Below are 21,734 nucleotides of genomic sequence, written 5' to 3' on the forward strand. Positions count from 1 at the left end.
GGAAAAAAACATGAATATGAGAACCATCTTATTTATAATAATTGCAGACTGGTTAGTATTTCTGACAGAACCAATTTTCTCCTCACCTGCATAAACAACTCTAATTGTGAAAAGAATAACTCTTCTTTAACTATTGGATAACCCAGATTTTGCTTTCTGAGAAGTTAGGCAGGGAGTATTTTTCATGCATTCCATCCTAAGAAAGCAGGAAGAAAGTGCTTGCCAATCAGCTGTAGCCATCGAGTTATTTAACACAAAAAGAGTTCCCAGGCACTGCGGGCTTTGGAATTTCAGGTGTATCACAGGGGACACGAGCGGGACATGTGGACCACCAGCCCTTTCACGGGGTCATCAAGGGCTCCACAGGCCCCAAACATCCAGAAGCCACTTCTGTGCGTTGCTCGTGAAAGGGAAGAACACTAGGGCTTTGCACTGGTGTGTAGGAGGCCAAAGTGGGCAGGAAAGAGAGATGAAAGCAGAAGCAACTGAACAGCCCACAAAATATTCATCACAAAGATTCCACAGAACACCTCCTTTTTTCCCTGAGCTCTTCAGATCATGCTTATAGGTAAAGATAGAAGGTTTTAATTGGCAAGAATGCATATCCAGCTTGTTAGAGATGGGAGAATAGAAGGGACAGTCTTAAAATTCCTCAAAATCTACTTAAAATTCCCTAAAATTCCTCTCGAAATTTCCTCGAAACTCATTCCATTCAGAACATTTAGCAGTGGGAGCAGGAGAGGGGACATTTGCATGGCCCACCCCCTCACCCAACACACACACACCTGCTCACTTAGAGCCCAAAGCTACATGATTAAAGTAGCTAGAGAAAGTCATCAAAGTCACTGAAAGTAATGCTTAGATAAAATGTACACGTATGAGAACAGGCGTTAAAGGAAATGCATTAATACACATTTTGAGCTCTATCTTTGGTAAGTGTGACCCCAAAAGAAAATTCTCTCTACAAAGTTTTCAAATAGTTCTTCAATGTTTCCTCATATCAAAAAGAAAAAAAAAGTTTGGCTATTACAGAATTGGTCTCGGCCAGAATTTACTCCCCAGTAATACTTATCACAGACTCAGAGATCTGTAAAATAATACATGTAATATATTATATATATTATATAGTATTATATATATATATATAATATATATATATAGGGCCCTTTCAGATACATATATATTTTGGCCCCAAAAGTGCCCAAGAGATATGTTTCAGGCTCAGCTTCATCACTTCTACACATGACTCAGTAATGTTTCCTCGTGTGGCTGTTCAAATGTCAGTTGGCACCTTAGTCATTTACAGAACATACTCACCTACATTGTCCCAACAAATCCTCAGGGGTATCCTGTGAAGTAGGTGGGAGAACTATTAATAGCATTCACTGCTTAACAGAGGAATACAAATTCATAGACATCAACAAGTCAGAGGTAATGAAAGCAGAACCAGGGGTCAAACTGTCTGACCCTTAGTCTAGCGAACATGCGCGAAATTACAGATGGGTCTGTGTTTCACAAGGTACGCAATATTCCCACTGTGGCTACCGATCCCAGGATTCATTCTAGCAATAGCCTTTTTTTTGGGGGGGGGTAACGCGCTTTAGTGCATCTTCTAGCTCCCTACAGCAGCACAGCTAATTCTCACCAACCTTTTTCACTGATCCATTTCGGGGTTAAGGTTCCTTCTCCCAGAAGGTCTCCCCTTAGACAAGGATCAGTGAGCTGCGTTTCCGTGGATCAGTCTAAAGAGAAAAGGAACAAGTAATACTTGGGGACCCCCCTTCCAGCACACCATTGTTCTTAATATTAACCAACATGTCACTCAAAAGAAGACATAGCCAGCTTGCCTTCACTTGACAATCAATCTGCCTTTAGAGCTGGAACCGATAAGAGGCACAGCCTCCCGTTCTGTTATAGAAATTCGATAGTCTCCCCCACCTTATTCCTCTTTATCAGCTCTCGTTCAAATGACTTCTTCTACAGAAGTGAAATGGCATATTGCATGGGATTATTACAGGATATCTTTTAAATTCTCTTGTTCATTTCAATAGCGAGTATTTGAAGGAAGCTAGCACGAGTTCTGACGATGACAGGGGGAGTGGGAACTGAGTTAGCATCAGCGCGTGGATTTCGCCGCTTGTACAAAGGGAGCACTACCTAGTTGCGTGGGTCTGAAATGGCCAAATAAACACATTTGTTCTAAGAAGATGACAGCAGTTCTCCACATTAACAGTGAAAATATTAAACCCACAGAAGACATTTTAACTGTTCTGACAGAATGGCTTGAGTGCTAGGCCAGCTCATTAAATCCAGCCTAAGTAAAGGAAGAAAAGGTTGATGAGGTCATAGCTCAGGAGTGAGGTCACCAGCCAATCTGACCTCATAGCAACAAAAGAAGTTTGACTGATGAAAAGGAGTCCCCAGGGTAGAAGTCAACATCCCTTTGCCTAAATGAGTCTTTCAGCTCAGGGGAAAAATAATGTTGGCGAGAACTCTCTCCTGTGCCCAGGGAAGCATGTGACTGATAGCACTTTAAAGTCTACTGTGAAAGATACGATGATTAACTGACCTTTCGGATCCTAGAAAGGTTACATTAGCAGCCCCTATCAGTGCTTCAGAGCTGAAGCAGTGGAGTGTGAAACTCAAATTCCACCATGAGCTCAGAGAATGATTAAAGTCAGAAGTGATCCATGGCTGTTTATAAATGAAGTCTGACTCCTAATATTATCAATAACGTGGAGTAAGCAAAATATAATTGTGGTGGCAAAAAAAGATGGTTAGATTTTGCTTTTGGTTTTCTAAGGAACCAAGAAAAGCAGCTGGGCTAATGAAAATATGAGTATTAGTTGTCAATTTTGGAAATGAATGCTATTTTTAAGCATGTAGGAGGTTGTCTTATCATAAATATTTCAAAAACCAATCAATAATACAGCGTATCCCTCTAGTTACCAACGTGAAGAAATTTATTCACTAGTTTTATTTCTGCTGAAATCCATTTTTGAAGGTTTGGGATTGATTATATCAAGATAAGTTGTCTTATTTTTATCAAAATATTATTTACTACTTAAACACTTCTAAAGCAGTAACATGTCATGACTTCTTCATTTGTTGACTAGAAAAGCCGAATATTTACTGACATTTCTTGAAAACTTGCTATAAGCCCACAGGAAAGAATCTGACGTCATCAAACTGTGTTTTCCTTCACTTGACAGGAAGTCGACTTCAAGCAGACTGACTTGAATCTGGACCTCACTGGGGAAGCATAAGTGTTCAATAAACTGCATTATTTTTTTATCTGGAAAATACTGAAGTGCAGTGGCTTTGTCATCCTGGACTTTACTTTCTGGAAACCTGGCCATCCCATGTGGACTTCTGGTAGAATGAGCAATGCAAAGAGCTGGCTGGGACTTGGCGTGTCCTTGTACTTCTGGGGACTGATGGACCTTACTACCCCTGTTCTCTCGGGCACTCCGACACGGCCAGGCAGGCTAGAAGCGTTCCTGTCAGACAAGCCACAGCCACACCCGCGGACAAAGAGAAGCTGGGTGTGGAACCAGTTTTTTGTTCTGGAGGAATACACTGGAACTGACCCTTTGTATGTCGGCAAGGTAAGAACTGCCAAAGAGACCGATAAGTTATCCGAATACTGGATATTGAAATTGAATAGGAATATGAACTATGAAAGCTCGCATAGCCTGAGGCCTGAGAACAATTTTAAACTAGAGGTATGTTAATTGACAGCTAGTTGAGATCTAGTTTTTGCTTTGTCAGATACTGGTCAGAAAGGAAAGGCTTCTCTTTGTTCTTGGCTCTGTTCTGAGTGGGAAAGGCTAGAAATTGGGTTTTTGGAGGAAAAGACTTGGGTCCTGCAAGAACTGTTCAAGTCCTCACACAGGCAGCAGCAGCCTCAGGAATAACAGGATAAGGAAGAAGTAAACTGAGAAACGCAAAGGGAGGAGCTTAGGGTTTGTTTTTTTCAAAGCATTTCCACAGGTATTGCCTGAGGCCAAAATTCAATGAAAAAAAAAAAGAATAAAACATTCTTCATTTCAGAAGATCCTAGCTTGTGCTTTAGGATTGCTGGAGACGATCAATGAATATATTTATAGACTTCACATTCGAAATCCCTTGATTTATCTAGCATCATTTCATTTTTAATCGGGGCTTTCTCCTGTGTTTACTTTATTTGGATGTTAATCAGAGGCCATTTTGCAAAAGCAACTAAGTGAGAGAACAGAGGAAACAAGGAACTAATTAGAAAATAAATAATTCATTTAAATAACTTAAACACTTGCTTAGCACACAGGCTAAGAGTGCAGGTTCCAGAGTCAAACACATGTGGGTGCAAAACCCAGCTCGGCCAGTTGCTTCCAGAGTGACTCTCGGCGGGTCACCAAGTCCTGTTAACCTGGTTCCTCAAATGTTTAAGAAGGATAATAAGAGAACTACAACTTCTCAAGAGTGGTCTACATAAGCTCTTTCCTCTACTTCCACCCACTTCTCAACCCAGGTGGGCTTCCCTGGTAGCTCAGTCGGTAAAGAATCTGCCTGCAGTGCAGGAGACCCGGGTTCGATCCCTGGGTCGGGAAGATCCCTTGGAGAAGGGAATGGCCACCCACTCCAGCATTCTTTCCTGGAGAACACTACGGACAGAGGAGCCTGGCGGGCTACAGTCCACGGGGTCACAAGGGTTGGACACAACTTAGTGGCTAAACCACTGAGCCTAGGTAGCTGCCCTCCGCCCTGTCTCTGCACAGATGCCATGTTTTCGGGGCTCCTCGGGACCTCCCCACCACGAGAGCTGAGGGTCCAGTTTACGGAGCCGCCCCACGGGGGCCTTGGACGCCGCTGCCCAGCCCCTCCTTCCTGACTCACCTTCTTCCCTCAGCTTCACGGCATTCACAGCCCTGTTCTTCCTCCTCCCTTCTCAGCCCCTCGCTGGTCCTCCCTGCCCACCTGTGGCGTCTTCCCCATCACACCCATCCCCAGGGGGTGGTTTTAAACTCACCCCTATGGCTTTAAACCCCTAAAGCAGTGAATTCAAAGCCTCCGTCCCTGGCTCAGACCACTCGTCCGAGCTTCAGAAGGAAAACCCTCCTGCTCCGCATTTAGAACTCCTCGGCCTCCATCCACTGAAGCGTCCCTAATCTCCCTCCCGAACCCAGTCTGCCCTCGGTCGTCCCAGTGGCGGCACTGCCACCTCCCAGTTCCTAAGCCTGGGCCCTGCTGGTCAGGCGGGCCCTCCCCTCGGTCCCTGCGCCTGCAGATCGCGTTAGTCCGGAGCCAAACAAACCCTCCTCCGTCTCACCCCGACGCCCACCGTCATCTCAACCAGCGCAAACACCTGTCCCCCCAGCAGCATCCTTACTTCTGTCCGCACTTCCTTCCAAGCCACTCTCCATACACGATCTTTTGAAATGTGAGTGAGACCGTAAAGAATCTGCCTGCGATTCAGGAGACCCAGGTTCGATCCCCTGGTCGGGAAGATCCCCTGGAGGAAGGCATGGCACCCCACTCCAGGGTTCTGGCCTGGAGAATCCCATAGACAGAGGAGCCCGAGGGGCTACAGTCCACAGGGCCGCAGAGGCGGACACGGCCGACACAGACCCCATCACCCTGCTGCCGGCCGTCAGGGCCTTCCCGCTGCGCTCTGAGCCACCCAGGCCCGCCCTCCTCTCTCGAGGCCGCTCCTCCCACAGCCGCCCCGCCGGCCCCTGCCATGTGTCTCGCCCCCCACGCCGGCCCCCACCACGTGACTCGCCCCCCGCCAGCCCCCGCCACTCGCCCCCCGCCGGCCCCACCACGTGTCTCGCCCCCCCCCACCCCCCGCGGCCCCGGCCACGTGGCACGACCCCCCCCACCGGCCCCCGCCACGTGTCTCGCCCACCGCCGGCCCCCGCCACGTGGCACGTTGCCCTTGCCACCCTCCCAGCCAGGGCTCTGACCGCCGCCCTCTCTCCGCCCGGACCTGGACGCGGCCTCCAGCAGCTCCCAGACTGGCCGGCTCTGCCTTCCTCCCCGCATCGTGAGACGCGCTCGTCCTGGCTGCCCTCGGGGTCGGCTCCTCTTCATCTTCGAGGGCTCATTTCTCACCTCGCTTTGCCTTGACCGTCCTCTGAGGCACACCCCTGTTGGACTCTCTCACTACCATTAGGCTTTCCCCATTCTAATCACAACCTACAATATCTAAGTTGTTCATTTGTCTATATCGGTATTGCTGGGGTCGTGTGTGTGTGTGTGCGTGCGCGCGTGCACACACTCAGTCGCATCCGACTCTTTGCGGCCTCAGAGTCTGTACCTCGCCAGGCTCCTCTGTCCATGGGACTTTTCAGACAGGAATACTGGAGTGGGTTGCCATATGCTCCGCCAGGGGATCTTCCTGACCCAAGGATCGAACCTGTGTCTCTTGTGTCTTCTGCATTGACAGGCAGATTCTTTACCACTGGAGCCACCTCGGAAGCCTTAGACCAGACTATAAGCTCTGTGAGGACAAGGATACCGCTCGCATTTCCCCCACAAGACCTAACACAGTGCCTGTCACACAGACATGACTACCTCCTAGAGTGATAAGGATTAAGTAAACTGACTAACACAGGGAAAGTGCTTTAGCAGAGTGCCTGGTCCAGAGTGAGATCTTAGTGATGGCTGCCCAGCGGTAGAAGTCGGATGAGGATTAGTGACAGTGGGAGCAGCAGCAGCATAGTGCGCTCCTTACGGGAACTGAGCAGCTCAGTAGCGCACACCTAATGTACCCGCAAACCCCTGAGCCTCAGAACCTGTGGGTTTTCTTTGACTTTCTCTCCTTCTCTTCCTTCATGCACCTGTCACCACATCCTGACAGTATCTCCTTGCCACTTTCTCTGAGTCATTCATCCTCTCCAGATCTGTTCTCCCTGTGGTCCTCCGGGTCTTCATGATTAGATTAACTGAGCTGGCGCAGTAAGGGAGGATCTCCTGGACCCTCCCCCCGGGACTCCGGCCGTTTATCTCCTTGAAGCGCCCTTCCCATCACGTCACTCGTCTGATTAAGGAAGCACTGTGGCTCTGCAGTGCTCATCAGAGCTCTCAGCATACAGGGCAAGCACTGCCAGAAAATGAGCCCCCACACTGGGATAGCTCCAGTCTCACCCTCATCTCGGTCAGGCTGGGTCTCCTTACCGGCCCGACACAACACACCCCGTCGGTCCCTGCCCCAGAGGTGTGTGTGGGCCGCTGTCGTGCCCGGGACACACCGTCCCCTCCTCTCCGCTCAGCCATGTTCAAGTTTCTCAGGGTCCCAGCTTAAAAGCATTTTCCATCATGAATACATCTTCCATTCAGAGTTCCAAAGATCTCTAGCAACTCGGTATTTGTAAAACATTTCTCCCAACTAGACACACATCAGTTCAGTTCAGTTCAGTCACTCAGTCGTGTCTGACTCTGCGACCCCATGAATCACAGCACGCCAGGCCTCCCTGTCCATCGTCAACTCCCGGAGTTCACCCAGACTCACGTCCATTGAGTCAGTGATGCCATCCAGCCATCTCATCCTCTGTCGTCCCCTTCTCCTCCTGCCCCCAATCCCTCCCAGCATCAGAGTCTTTTCCAATGAGTCAACTCTTCGCATCAGGTGGCCAAAGTACTGCAGTTTCAGCTTTAGCACCATTCCCTCCAAAGAAATCCCAGGGCTGATCTCCTTCAGAATGGACTGGTTGGATCTCCTTGCAGTCCAAGGGACTCTCAAGAGTCTTCTCCAACACCACAGTTCAAAAGCATCAATTCTTCGGTGCTCAGCTTTCTTCACAGTCCAACTCTCACACCCATACATGACCACAGGAAAAACCATAGCCTTGACTAGACAGACCTTTGTTGGCAAAGTAATGTCTCTGCTTTTGAATATGCTATCTAGGTTGGTCATAACTTTCCTTCCAAGGAGTACATAGCTCCTGCTAAAATAAGTTTTGGAAAACACCTTTGTATTCAGTAATTGCTTTGTGTGGTTGTACAATTTCGAGCCCTCCTTCCTTCTCCCAAGGACACAAACTGAGACCTCGTCCTGGCCTTGCCTACATTTCCCTGACACCACACACCTAGCACAGAAAATTCAGAAAGACTAGGGGGCCTGACGCTTTCCTGGGGTGCCACAGCACTGCATGTCAGTCCCATGCACATAAGGCAGACGGTTCAGTCATCGTAACAGTGCTAGGAAATAAGTATTAAGTCACCTCTCCTGGATAATTTAAATAAGGGAAGGTTCGGAGAAGTTACGGTCCTTGCCCAAAGTTACACAGAAGGTTAATAGGAAATCTGACACCGAAGCCATGGGCTTTCTTTTTCTTTGGCCTGTATGTGGCCGTGACTTTAGACCTCGCCCTGAGAGACACACAGAAGAGTCCACGGTGTCAGTGAGACCAGAAATGTAACCAAGCCTGTTCCCTGAAGGTGGGAGCACTCAGCCGTGCAGCACGCTCCAGTGCTCATGATCAGTGCGACCCCGTGGGCCAGAGCCCTCCAGGCTCCTCTCCATGGGATTCTCCAGGCAAGAATACTGGAGTGGGTTGCCATGCCCTCCGTCCTCCAGGGGATCTTCCCAACCTGGGGATCGAACCCGTGTCTGTTCCATCAAGCTGCATTGGCAGGCAGGTTCTTTACCACTAGCACCGCCCAAGATTGGGGCTCACCCTGTCCTAACCCACCACCCCGGGACACAGGCCATCCCCCGCACCTCCACAGTCATCCTGACCAACCAGCTCTCAGTGCGAATCTGCGCCCTGGACTGGGTCTGCCGCCTGCGCAGGAAGGGAGGTGTGTGCGCACTCACCCAGGCGCTTTTCCCCTTACTTTCTCCTGAAAGAGAACCCAGCCCTCTCTCCCAGGGGCATTTCAGCTTGTCACCATGAGCTCTGGAAGACGTCTGTTTAGAAAGCCTGCCTGAGTATTTGCTTTTTTCAGAAAGGAGTACAGCAACAATTATCACCTGTAATTGGTATGGCCTTACAAAATCCACACTGGGCTTCCCAGGAACAAGGCAGTGTCGAGTCAAAGCGAGATTATATTGACATATGCAAAGAGGTGGATGCAGCGAGCTTGTGCTCGTGCATGAATCTGTGGTCCCGAGTCATACTGAGGTTAACAAGGGTGCGGAAGCTGTCTAACCACAAATTGTGAGCACTCACTGCCTTCCTGGAACCATACGCGGCACCATGAAAGACGGCGAAAAGGAGCAACATCACCCCCGTGTTGAGCTTCATGTACTTCCCATCACTCGCTACTCCTCTGGCTCAAGATCTTAGAGACGAAAGCAAGGTTAGGCTAAGTAGGATACCAGCTGTCTTATTCTGTCTAGGATAACAAAGCTGTTTTCCCAGGATGGGGGTAACTGTGTGGTGCCAACTCCATTCCCGAAGCTCCGCGCCTTCCTCCAGGGAGCTGGTGCTCAGTCAGTGTGAGCTGAATTACATATGGATACATATAAAGCACATTTTTATTCCAATTTGCTGAGTGACTGAGAGAAAAGCTGTTAATATTTCTTCTTTGCAATTTTTGCAACCAAATGTACATTCTGTGACTGGAGAACCTAATGTTCAGTTCACTTCACTGTGCTGGCTACTAGGCTAGTGTCTCTCAGCTCTGTATTCTCCTTCCCATACTCTACAGGCCTGGGACTCTGCACATCACAGCTCCTCCGTTTCCAAGCAGCTCCCAGGTCCTGAGAGTGGAATGTTCTAGGGGGAGAACCAGAGGCGGGAGGAGAGGGACTTGCTCCTTTTATCTGTGGGAGCTGCTTCTGGTTTCTGGAACCATTTCCACACCCCAGCCTCACACATCCACTGGAGGGCGCCCCCTTCTCAGAGGTCAGAGTCTCAGCTCCATGGGGGGGTGGGCGCTGGGTGGGGGGCACCTCTAAACTCCTGGAGCCCAGCCCAAGGGGATAACACTCCCTTCTCAGAGGTCAGAGTCTCAGCTCCATGGAGGGTGGGCACTGGGGAGGGGGGCCCACCTCTAAACTCCTGGAGCCCAGCCCAAGGGGATAACACCTCCTTCTCAGAGGTCAGAGTCTCAGCTCCATGCAGGGTGGGGGGGGCACTGGAGGGGGGGGCCTCTAAACTCCTGGAGCCCAGCCCAAGGGGATAACACCCCTTTCTCAGAGGTTGGAGTCTTAGCTCCATGGGAGGTGGGCGCTGAGGCGAGGGGGCCACCTCTAAACTCCTGGAGCCCAGCCCAAGGGGATAACACTCCCTTCTCAGAGGGCTCCAGCCCAGCCTCCTCCAAACGTCTAGATTCCAAGAGCCCCCAACTCCTGCCCTCTGCTCCCCCAGCCAGAGGGGCACAGGCTGTTTCCTCGAGTTACTGGTTATCATCTCCAATGATACCTCAACATTTTTCCTTTTCAATCCTTCATGTTAAATTCTCTCTTCTAGAATGACTGGTGTGGGTTTTGTTCCCTGACTAGATCCTGAACTGATATGATTTTCGTTGACCCTTGAGTCACGTGGGGACTAGGGGGACCAAGCCCCCACACAGTGGGAAAACCCAGGCGTCACTCTAGAGCTGGCCTGTGGCCCACACCCACAGCTCCTCTGTGCTCACGGCTCTCTGAACCCGCGGTTCTGCTCCACAGATGCATGCGTAGGACTGTTTGCAGCATTTATAATTGAAAAGGAAAAACCCACATATATGTGCACCCTCAAAGTTCACATCCACGTAGTTCAAGGGTCAAATGTGTATTCCCTAGAAATGAGTTATACGTAAGCAGACCCAGGCACTTTTCATAGCTGGTACGCTTCCTGTTGGGCTTCCCGGGTGGCTCAGAGGTACAGAATCCTCCTGCCATTGGAGACACGGGTTCAATCCCTGTGTTGGGAAAATCCGCTGGAGAAGGAAATGACAACCCACGCCAGTGTTCTTGCCTGGAGAATCCTATGGCCAGAGGAGTCTGGCGGGCTACAGTCCGTGGGGTCGAGAAGAGTCGGACAGGACTGAGCGGCTGAACAGCAACAGCAGGTCTTCCTGTTCCTAGGAGGTGGCCCTGCTTCTCTGTGAGGCTCTCCCCCCTTTCCTGTGCACAAAGATGCACAGATGCTGCCTGAGCGATGCTTGCCAGCTCCTTTAAGACAAAGACAACCTGCTTTCACTAAAAGCTTTAACTCCAACGCTACACCCTATACCACTCATTCACACAACCTTACCGAGCATCTGCTACACATGAGACTCACACTAAGATGAAAACCACACGGCTCCTGACTTCGAGGAACTCAGTCTAGAAAGTGCCTCAAATTCTTCTCTCAATACAGAGACAAAACTCAAGATCACAGATCCAGTTTCAGCCTGGACGCCATTGACGTCCGCCAGTCGAGTGACTCCCGAGGAGCCAGGACCATCTCTTGAGCAGCAAAGCTCTCTAGCCTCCTGTTACTTACTAAGCACTCTCCATAGGCAGAGCACTTGAACTTGGCCAATGATAATCACAATGACGTTTCACCTTCTTAAGTTTCACAGGACAAAACTTTTTAGATGACAGCTAGTATATCTCCAAACAACCCTGGATATTTTCTCTAATGTCAGCTTCAATTCTTTCTTTCTCCCCTGGATAATCTGCCATGCCCTACTTCACTCTAAGTGAAAGTCCTATTTTATATGCCTTAAAATTACACATATTTATATTTACATATGTATGTAAACATGCAGAAATATATAAGGATATTTTTTTAATCCTTAGATCTTTGTCCTCCTCCTCCCAATTCCATTCCTCTGCCTGGGAACACAGTTCCAGATGGAATGGATTTTCATTTCTTTGTGGCCAGGTCCAAATAAAATGACTTTCCATTCTACACAATAAGAGCTAGGCACCTTGCTTGTCTTAAACGAAATAAATAGAAGATGTAGAATGTGAAAAATAATAATAATAATGTATAAGGAATGAGGAAATGTTAGGACTTTATATTCTAAATAGAATTCTTTAAGTAGAAAAAAATCCACAGCTATTTTTCCAGGCAGTTTTGTTCTCTTATTTCCCTTCTCTGGATAAGACACAGCTGAATTCCTCTAGGCAGCAAAATTACTGCTTGTGTGCTTTGCCCGTGAGTCCGTCTGAGATCAGCTCAAAGCCGGCCACAGCCTCCCAGCCCATCCTTGTCTCAAGATGCTGTGAATACACTTTCTGGTGTTTTCTTGGTGTCCGTGCCACTTAACACTCAGACTCATGCTGTCCCAGCAGTGCTCCAGGCAGCTTTCCCCAGCTTTACCCTGGGCTGTGCGTAACAGAACGGCCAACAGGCTGCTTTTGTCGTCTCTGCTGCAATCCTGAGGTTCGAAGGGAGTACGGGAGAGCTGGGCATGTTAACACCCTTTTCTCTCTGCATGTACATCATCGTCATAATTGGTCCCATTTATAGCTTTCCTATTATGGGAACTCTAGGCGCTTTACATACATTAATTTCTAATGATCCCAACAAACCTTCAAAGGAAGAATTAACACTGTTCTCTACATTTATAATACGAGGAACTTGAGAATTATAAACATTAAATCATTTGTCAAGGGCACTCAATTTATAACTGATACAGATAGTCTTCAGGCCACATATATTTGCCTCTATGGCCTAAACTGGTCTATTTTATTAACTGAATCTCACGGACTTTATCACTGAACTGTGCAAGCCCAGCAACAAGAGTTAGTGGTGACTGACTGCGTGTAATTAATTTTTCGTTGCCCTCTTAGAGAAGGACTGTTATAAGATGGCACAAAACTCTAGGGTTCTTGCCACTTATACACATTGACTATAATTAGAGCTGCAAGAGTTTATTTCTAGGCTTAAAATGAGCGCTGTGCCCCTGGGCTCATTTTGAGAGTCGCCACACAGTAATTTGGGAGGAAATATAGTTGGATGGGCAGATAAAAGCATGTGCCTACCACAACCTTCTACATACAGATTTGAGTGAGTCAATTACAAGGCCAGAAACGGGTCCCAACAAAATGATAGATACCCTGACACAGAGAATAACAACCAGCTGTAAAACTCCATTTTGATACCTGCAACAGAAGCAAGCAAAGTCCTACTGAGGGAAGCTGTGGAATTGAGAGGATTCCGAGGGCCCCCAGAAGTCATTCGGTATCTACGGCACAGTGGCCACAGACGGTTTTTATTCGCTGCTTCATCAGCTCCTCAGCCAACCTGGATGGTCCTAAAGTTTTTGAAATACCAAAATAATTTACATCAACACTTTTACATTTTTAAATGTTTACACTCATCCCTTAAAAAAGACTAAATGGAAAAGCTGGATTCCTCCTCATTAGACTCGCTCCTGTTGCACATGGGACAGCACAGCAGGGGACACAATACAATACAGTACGGGTCCGACACGTCCCAGAACGCCTGTTGTCTGTACTTCTCAGGGAGAGAACTTTAAAAATAGTACTAATGATACTGAATGTGAAGTGGAGAAATTTTGCTTGTTCATCAACTTATATTTGCTCTTTGATACAGCCATGTTCAAAGCAGGTTAGTTCTTTGTATAAGGAAACATTTGAGTGGGAAACAGTCTTCCTGTTTGAAAGGAAATCATACACTTGTACCATACTGAAAATCTGTTTATTTTCGACACCTGTTGACCGGTCAGTGCTTTTCCCCCTCAGCTTCATTCAGACATGGACCGGGGAGATGGCTCCATCAAATACATCCTCTCGGGAGAAGGCGCAGGCATCGTGTTTACCATCGACGACACCACCGGCGACATCCATGCCATTCAGAGGCTCGACCGAGAGGAGAGGGCCCAGTATACTCTCAGGGCTCAGGCCCTGGACAGGCGCACGGGCAGGCCGATGGAGCCGGAGTCCGAGTTCATCATCAAAATCCAAGACATCAACGACAACGAGCCCAAGTTCCTGGACGGGCCTTACGTCGCCACGGTGCCGGAAATGTCACCAGTGGGTAAGGCGGGCATGCACTGATCCTCACCAACAGCAGTCCCCCTCTAGAAGGCCCTCCCGCCTCAAGGTGGAGAAAGAGAGAAAGTGCACAACAGCCCCCCAAACACAAAGCTGCACCGAGCCACTCAGACGTGAAATCAGCCACAGTGCAGACAGCAGCAACACTAAGCCTAGCGCTGTCACTCACTCTGGGTCTCCTGAATCGAGTTTTATCCACGTATCTATCTGACCGCACCGGGTTTTGGTTGTGGCGCCTGGGATCTGGGATCTTCGACCTTTATTGCGCCACGGGAGATCTTTGGTTGCAGCATGTGGGATCTAGTTCCCCAACCAGGGACTGAACCTGGCTCCCCTGCACTGGGAGCGTGGAGTCTTAGCCACTGGACCACCAGGGCAATCCCCAGTTCTGCTTCTTAAAAAGCAAAACAAAAGATAGGTGATCGATGGGCAGGCAGATAATGTCTGATTCATAAGGGAGAAGCGTTTTGGTATTACCGAAAGAGGAATGCGGGGCCCAAAGCCTGCGCTGGCCTTACAAGTCATTAAGAATTTAAGACACAAATAACTCCCATCCCCACTAAAGAGGTACTTTTGTGCTAAGCAGTTGTAGAAGCTTGACCTAGAAACAGGCCCTCCCAAGGAAGCAGACATAACATTTGCAAATGCTTAAAACTGCCCGTTCAGGCCTGCATCCAGTCTTGAGCAACTCCGCTTGAACGGGTGTCCACCGCTTCTCTTCCTCAGGGACTTCCGTCATCCAGGTGACGGCCACCGACGCTGACGACCCGACCTACGGCAACAGCGCCCGGGTGGTGTACAGCATTCTGCAGGGCCAGCCGTATTTCTCTGTGGACTCCAAAACAGGTACGTGCTGGGGCAGTCGAGTCAGAGGTATTTGTTTTATTCTCTACTAATTTGTAACTGCGATTTAGGACAGACACAACTCTCCATTTCAAGAACTCTGCAGACAGTGCACTAGCTCGGAAGATGGTTATAAGCGTCAGGATGAAGACAGCAAACTAGCGCTGCCTGCGGGGTCAGAGCAGCACGGCGTACAGACGGTGTGCTGGTCTGCTGGGAGATGCCCGAAGAACTGCCTCTGCAAAAGGACCTCCTCACCAGCCTTCAAAGAAATAATAATATCAATAATGCTATGGCTGTACTCACTCCCCAGGAGTAAGGTCTTTCATAACTTCAAGAAGACCCAAGAGGACTGGCATAGTAACCTGGGCTCACTATAGAACCAGGATAATTGGTTTTGAAACTAGAAAGAGCCTTAGGCAAATCTTCCAGTCCATCGACACTCACTTAGTGGACAAGGAAGTCGTGACTGGAGACCTAACAAAGCGCTCCTGGTTGTAGGTGTGTCCCCTGACCCTCGGTCCAGCGTTCCTCCCGCCAGTCCACCCCGTAGTAAGCTGAGAGCAAGGCTGGAATGAAGGGAGCTCAGAGCATGGGGTGTGGGCCCCGGGAAAGGAGGTGCTCAGAGGGACGCTCCGACAGGGGGAACACCTAGGGAGCTGGGCAGGCACGGGCCACGTCTAGAAAAGAACAAGGCAACAGCCAACAAGTCAGTTTGCTTTGGGTGTTCTGTTTTGTTTTCAGTTTTACTCAGGAACTTTGACAACAGAATGTATAGTTTATCTATGAAGAATTCCCTTTAACCATTTTGAATTGGGCAGAGCAACTCAGATATCATTGCTATTAATATATAATAATATATTATTCCATATTGTTATCTTGCACTTGTGCCAGACTTTCTCCCTTTTAAAATACACTCATAGATCTCATCATATTTGAGCATCCCAACAATCTTGTAAACTTGTGAAATATATGGAAGCATTATTACTTCATTTTACATATGGGAAAATTAACATACGGACCTAAGAGTAATTAACAAAAAAAATGGAGCAAAGAAACTTACAACCACAGAGACAAAGTCAAGGCCAAACACTCAAAGTCATCTCTTTACGTGAAATAGAAAAAAACACATTTTATTAGCAACCTGATATAATTTTTTCCAGAAATCTTCGGGGAACCAGGCATTCAGAAAATTATGTCATAAAAGTAGAGAGTATAAATTAGTAGGAGGAAATAAAAAAAGGTTCCAGTTAGGGATTTCTATAAAATAGTAATTTTAACCATTCTACAAATGGAGGGAGGGACCATGAGGGGGTGCCCACAGGGAGGAAAAATACAGGCAGGAAGAGGGTAATATGTCCTTTACATCGTTAAGAGGAAACTTACATTATTTTGACAGCTCCCAAGGGGCATCTATAGTGTTAAGGTCAAAAATATATAAAAAGATAGTTACTGCCATGCCCAGGGAGCATTTATAAAAAGAAAACACTGCATATTTCACTTTAGACTGTCGCTGCTGTAATGCGACATATACATTATAGGAGTAAAGCGAGGACAGGTTTGCGGTTCCCCATTTCTCCCCATGGCATGCAAAAGGCCTACTGAGCCAAGGGTCATGTTTAAACGTGCAGTAAACAAGCCTTTAATCTTTGCCTAGAGAGCACAGAAGTCAGCTTTTCTAAGTGGAAGCGTTAAAAGGAGGATCAAACATGCCCACACATCCTTGGCAGGATCAAAACAACACATTTCACAGGATTCTGACTTAGACCCTTCTCCCTAAATGGAAGCACATTATCATACCCTGATGTTGCACATCGTCCGGGCAAGTTCATCTCGTATGGATGTTAACAATAAACATCTCAGAGCATCTTTTATGCTGTCTTATCTCACAGCATACAGTGAAGCACGGAGGTAGGAAGAACCTAATAAAACGGATTGAACATACAACGACAAAGAGGAGCAAATCTGAATTCCACCCCTGCTTCCAGGCCCTGGGGAGGCAGGAGCAAGCAGCCTGGGAATGGGAAGAAGAGTCCCTCACACTAGTAGGGCTCTAGCGACTGGAGAGAGAGCTAAAGGAGAAGGATCTAAAATCGCAGACTTGCTGACTGTGAGGCTTTGTTTCCCCACCTGAAGCCCAGTTTTGTTTGGTGAGACAGAGCAGCCCTGAAGTCGCTGCAGACCAACAGGTCCCAAGTCTGTTAGAGGGCCACTGCTGCCACCTGCTGGTCTTTCTCTGGAATGCGCCGTAGAAACCAGCCCGCCAAGCCCGACTCCATGGAGGGGTCTGAGTGAGCTCCCGGAGATGGTGATGGACAGGGAGGCCTGGCGTGCTGTGGTCCATGGGGCCGTGAAGAATCGGACACGACAGAGCGACCGAACTGAACTGAAATGGCCCTTCCAGCTGTAACAATCTTTACTCATTCACCCTCTGTTTAAGCACAGCATTTTTTTTTTTTTTAAGCTGGGGATTCCCTGATGGCTCAGTGGTAAAGAATCTGCCTGAAATGTAGGAGGCGCGGGTTCAATCTCTGGGTTGGGAAGATCCCTTAAGAGGGAAATGGCAGCCCACTCCAGTATTCTTGCCTGGGAAATCCCATGGACACAGGAAACTGGCGGGGTACAGACCATGGGATCGCAGAAAGTTGAACACGACTGAGCTAAAAGGACATTCTGACCGCAAGTGTAATAAAACAGGTGCCTTGCGTCTCTGACAAGGCACAGGGAGAAGCCTAGAACCCAGTCTTTAAAATGGGACTGGTGGTTTTGCTTTTAAAAACAAAGCTCGTTTCTATCCTGCAGGGGTAATTAGGACTGCGCTCATGAACATGGACCGAGAAGCCAAAGAGTACTATGAAGTGATCATCCAAGCCAAGGACATGGGCGGGCAGCTCGGAGGGCTGGCGGGGACCACGACGGTCAACATCACCCTCTCAGATGTCAACGATAACCCACCCCGCTTCCCCCAGAGTGAGTACCCAACCAGCAAGAGCGCAGCTCTCAAGTCAGAGGGACGCAGCGGTGACGGAGGCGAAAGAGAAAGGCCCGTCTGAGTCCCTCTTTGAGTTCAGTTATTCCTGGGTTCCTTTCTGACATTTATCATGCAATTCTCACATCACCATTTCCCTCCTAGATCCAACTTCCCAGACCACTAAACCAGTCTTGCTCTATTTTTCACTATCACTTCCCTCCAGAGCCCTTTTAGACCCTTTTTTCCCTTGAGTGTCATGCCCTGACCGCTCCCCTCATACAATTAAATATTAAGCAAGAAGATTTTGTTGGGTAGGGATGAACCTTAGATTTGTAATATCTAAGTTTTTTTCACCTCTCTCCAACAAGAATCGATTTTTTGTGCCTGTTGAGAACGCATGCAGGGAGACTCAGCCAAAGCTTGAGGTGAACATAGCGACCCACCGGATCACTTAACCCCCCGATTCACAGCAGGCACTGAGTGCTTGCTTTGTAAGGGCCCTGGGCATCGGGGGCACAAGATTCCTGAAGCGAAGTCCCTGACCTTGTGAAGCTTAAAGTCCACTTGGGAGAACATATACTTGGTACTCATCAAAGTTTAAGCAGGAAGCAGCCTCTGCTGTGCCACCTGGTTAGTGCAGAATGACACCTTCACAATAAACCAAGATGAGTAAAAAACTTAATAAAGGATGAGAGTTCAACTAGGTATTGAAGAATTAACACAGTCAAACAGGAGAAAAAAGAAAACATTCCAGAAGGGGGAAGCTGTTCATTCACTTAAAAAATTTTTGTTTCAAGCAACATTCTAGATATGGGATATAAAGCCCTAGAAATAAAGCTGCAAATGTAATTTTATGTTCCAAGATCCCGAAAATGAAGACCTGCTCTCTTATTGATTCAAACGTTCCGTTTCTAATGGAGGTCACTGCAAAGGTTTTGAGCAAGTGAGAGTCATAAGGAAAGGCTAAGCTGGTAGCCATGCAGAGCACTGGTTGGCAGGAATGGAGACTAGAAGCAGGAGTCTGGTAGGAGGCTTTTAGCATGGGCCAGATTTGAACTGATAAGAACGTAAGGAAACAGAAGTAGTGGAACAGGACAAATCAGAAAACTTGGATTTCTGTCTCTGATTTCTTGGCTAAAGGAAGGTGGAGTCAGAGATAACAATGATGTTGTAGGTCTGGGCGACAGGGAAAAAGATTGTTCTAATGGATGAAACAGAGGATCCCAGCGGGACAAGCGGCAAGCAGGCAGGGAGGAAGACAGATGCTGCCTCGAACGTGAAGCGGCAGCAGGACACTCAGACGGGATTAAGGAGGGTGGAGTACAGAGCTATGGCTGTGGAAAGGAGACCAGGAATGGAGGTGTGAATTTGAGAAGCAGATTCTAAAAGGGAGCAACTGGAGAAGTGAGAGAGGCAGAGCCAATCCCAGGTGAAAGACTCAACCAGGGAAACCAGGATCAACAACCACTAAAGGAAAACAGAGCCACACCAGACCATCTGCTGAAAAGCCACACTGTGGGTAAACCATTTATCTATGTAAAAACAGGAGTAAAATTCAGATATTTACATACAGCTGGTATCCATAAAGTCCCCATGAGATGAAACCGAAAGACAAGATCCCAAATGAGTGTTTTACAAGTGATATGAACAAGGAGGTTACTAAGTTGATTGGTCCTACAGTTCGGAAGACTAGAGCATCATGAAACAGTTTATGAAATGACATATGGATTGGCTTCTTTCGTGCTCTGCTGACCCATCTTTACCATTTAATGAATGGCTGTGCACACTAGATTCTTGAACATCCCTGAACTGTCCTCTGGCTTTGTAATCTGAGACCAGACAGTGTCTCCGAGAAGGCAGAAAGAGAAGAGCAGTTACTACACAGTTCATAGAGATTTGGACCTATTGTAGGGAAGTTAGATTGCTTTCCTTCCTTTTCACAAATATTATCATAACTGATTAGGGGCTGTTGACACAATGACACACCTCAAATTTTATACTGAAGACGTTCCATCATCTTTAATTTAACCAAATATAATGGAATATCAAGACCTCAGGCTACTTATTTCTAATATAATGCATTATGTGTAGAAATTGTACGGACAAGATGTTTGTTTTGATACAGAACACCTGACTTTCCTGGAGAAAATTGTTTTTCCCAAACATGTTCTGCAGTAGCAAAGTCTGCTCCATAAACAACTTTGGAAGAGAATGCAAAGAGATCATGAAATCCAAGCACCTGCTGTTTAGCACAGACATTAGCCACTTCCTGGCTCACGTTGGCAAAGAATAGGCATCGTTTCTCCTCCTGTGCGAGGGAGGCCGCTGAGCGCTGGCTGGGTGCCGTCAGCCCCCAGGTCAATGTGAGAAGGCAGCGCTCACACCCCGACTTCCCAGGGTCACACCCCACAGCCCGCAATGCGCACGAGAACCAGAGGCGCCGTGTACCTACCGAGGTACCGAGAAGGTGGTTGTTTGCTTGAGTCTGTAGTCATCCACACCATGGCTGACAGGAGAGTGAGGAGCGTCAAAGGGCTGAGCCCCAGAGAAGCAAGTTAATGAAAATGCTCCTCCGCGGAGATGAACACGAACTGAACGAGTGGATTCAGGCTATCAGGCTGCAAAGAACATCACCGGCTCTGAGCTCCCCACACAGGTGAGAACTCTGGGGGTATCATCCTCCAGAAAACAGAACTAGAAGCACCGAGATGTGTCCGTGAAGAAGCCGCCAGGGCGCAGGCCCCAGTGCAGACACCCCGAGGGACGGCCAGCGCAGAAGCCGGCAGAGCGCGGGGCCGGGGCCGGGCCTCCCCTGCAGGGCGCTGGTCAGCACCGAACGTGGGCAGCTGGACACGGACGGGTGCTCGGCGTGCCGGCCGGGCCACACAGGAAAACGCGTGCGTCTCAAACACAAACGGAATACACGCGCACTTTGTGACCACAACAGAATTAACACCGGGGGACCAGTGCATCAGGAGGGACTGAAAGGCCGGAAAGCAGGGCGCTCCCTACCACCCTGGAGGTGCATTCACTGAGGTGAGCATACTTTCGCTTTCGTCCTGTCCTACCCCTGGGATCCTGATCGACGTATCTTGGCCCCTCCTCATCCGACATCCAGTGCGGGCGATGACCCAGTAACGTCTGTTTAGCCCTTTGGATCTCAGTTTTTTCATCGGTAGAACTGATGAAAAAGATGTTTTGCACAGCGTGGCGGGTGTGATGTGATACGGGGGAGGCGTTTTTTTTGTGTAGTGACAGGTTATAAAAACTGCATGTTCTGACTTCTTCACAGAACATTACCAGATGAGTGTGTTGGAATCAGCTCCAGTTAGCTCGACTGTAGGGAGGGTGTTTGCCAAGGACCTGGATGAAGGAATCAACGCAGAGATGAAGTACACGATCGTGGATGGGGACGGGGCGGACGCATTCGACATCAACACGGATCCCAACTTCCAAGTGGGCATCATAACCGTGAAGAAGGTAACCGAGCTCCTTCTTCCAAGTCATTTCAGGGAAGGCTTTGAGCGTGTGTGCAATATTAGTAAAGACTGTTATATTATTAATAGCATTGCTTTAAATCCTCTGATAAACACTTTCCTATCATTAAGAAAAAAAAACCTCTTAGACTTTCCTGGCAGTCCAATGGTTAAGACTCCAACTTACAAGGCAAGGGCATGTGCCGGCTCAGTTGCTCAGTTGTGCCCAACTCTTTGCTACCCCCGCAGACTGTAACCCCCCAGGCTCCTCTGTCCATGGGATTAGCCCAGCAAGAACACTTGCCTGGGATGCCATTTCCTTCTCCAGGGGATCTTCCCAACTCAGGGATCGATCCACCTGCATCTCCTGTGTCTCTTGCATTGGCAGGCAGGTTCTTTACCACTAGCACCACCCAGGAAACCCCAGGGCAAGGTGTGCGGGTTCAATCCCTGTTCAGGGAACTCAGATCCTGTGTGCTGCACATCAAGGCCAAAAACACAGACAAAACAACAATAGAGA

The 21,734-nt window shown here is 48.2% G+C and overlaps 1 protein-coding gene across 3 annotated transcripts in view; it reads left to right on the top strand.

Annotated features, from left to right (window-relative positions):
* CDH20 (cadherin 20) overlaps positions 1-21,734 on the top strand; it is a 213,135-nt gene that overhangs the window by 154,327 nt on the left and 37,074 nt on the right. For 2 of the 3 annotated variants that reach the window (XM_024984370.2, XM_059880947.1), the window contains exons 2-6: positions 3,213-3,608; positions 13,613-13,907; positions 14,651-14,770; positions 17,570-17,737; positions 21,031-21,218. In XM_024984370.2, coding sequence (XP_024840138.1) covers positions 3,363-3,608; positions 13,613-13,907; positions 14,651-14,770; positions 17,570-17,737; positions 21,031-21,218 — 1,017 coding nt within the window. In that variant the 5' untranslated portion in view covers positions 3,213-3,362. Of the gene's footprint in view, positions 1-3,212; positions 3,609-13,612; positions 13,908-14,650; positions 14,771-17,569; positions 17,738-21,030; positions 21,219-21,734 lie in introns of those variants that run through there. The other variant, NM_001192135.1, reaches the window with a different exon arrangement.

The sequence above is a fragment of the Bos taurus genome, chromosome 24 (genome assembly GCF_002263795.3).
Source record: "Bos taurus isolate L1 Dominette 01449 registration number 42190680 breed Hereford chromosome 24, ARS-UCD2.0, whole genome shotgun sequence".
Taxonomy (NCBI): domain Eukaryota; kingdom Metazoa; phylum Chordata; class Mammalia; order Artiodactyla; family Bovidae; genus Bos; species Bos taurus.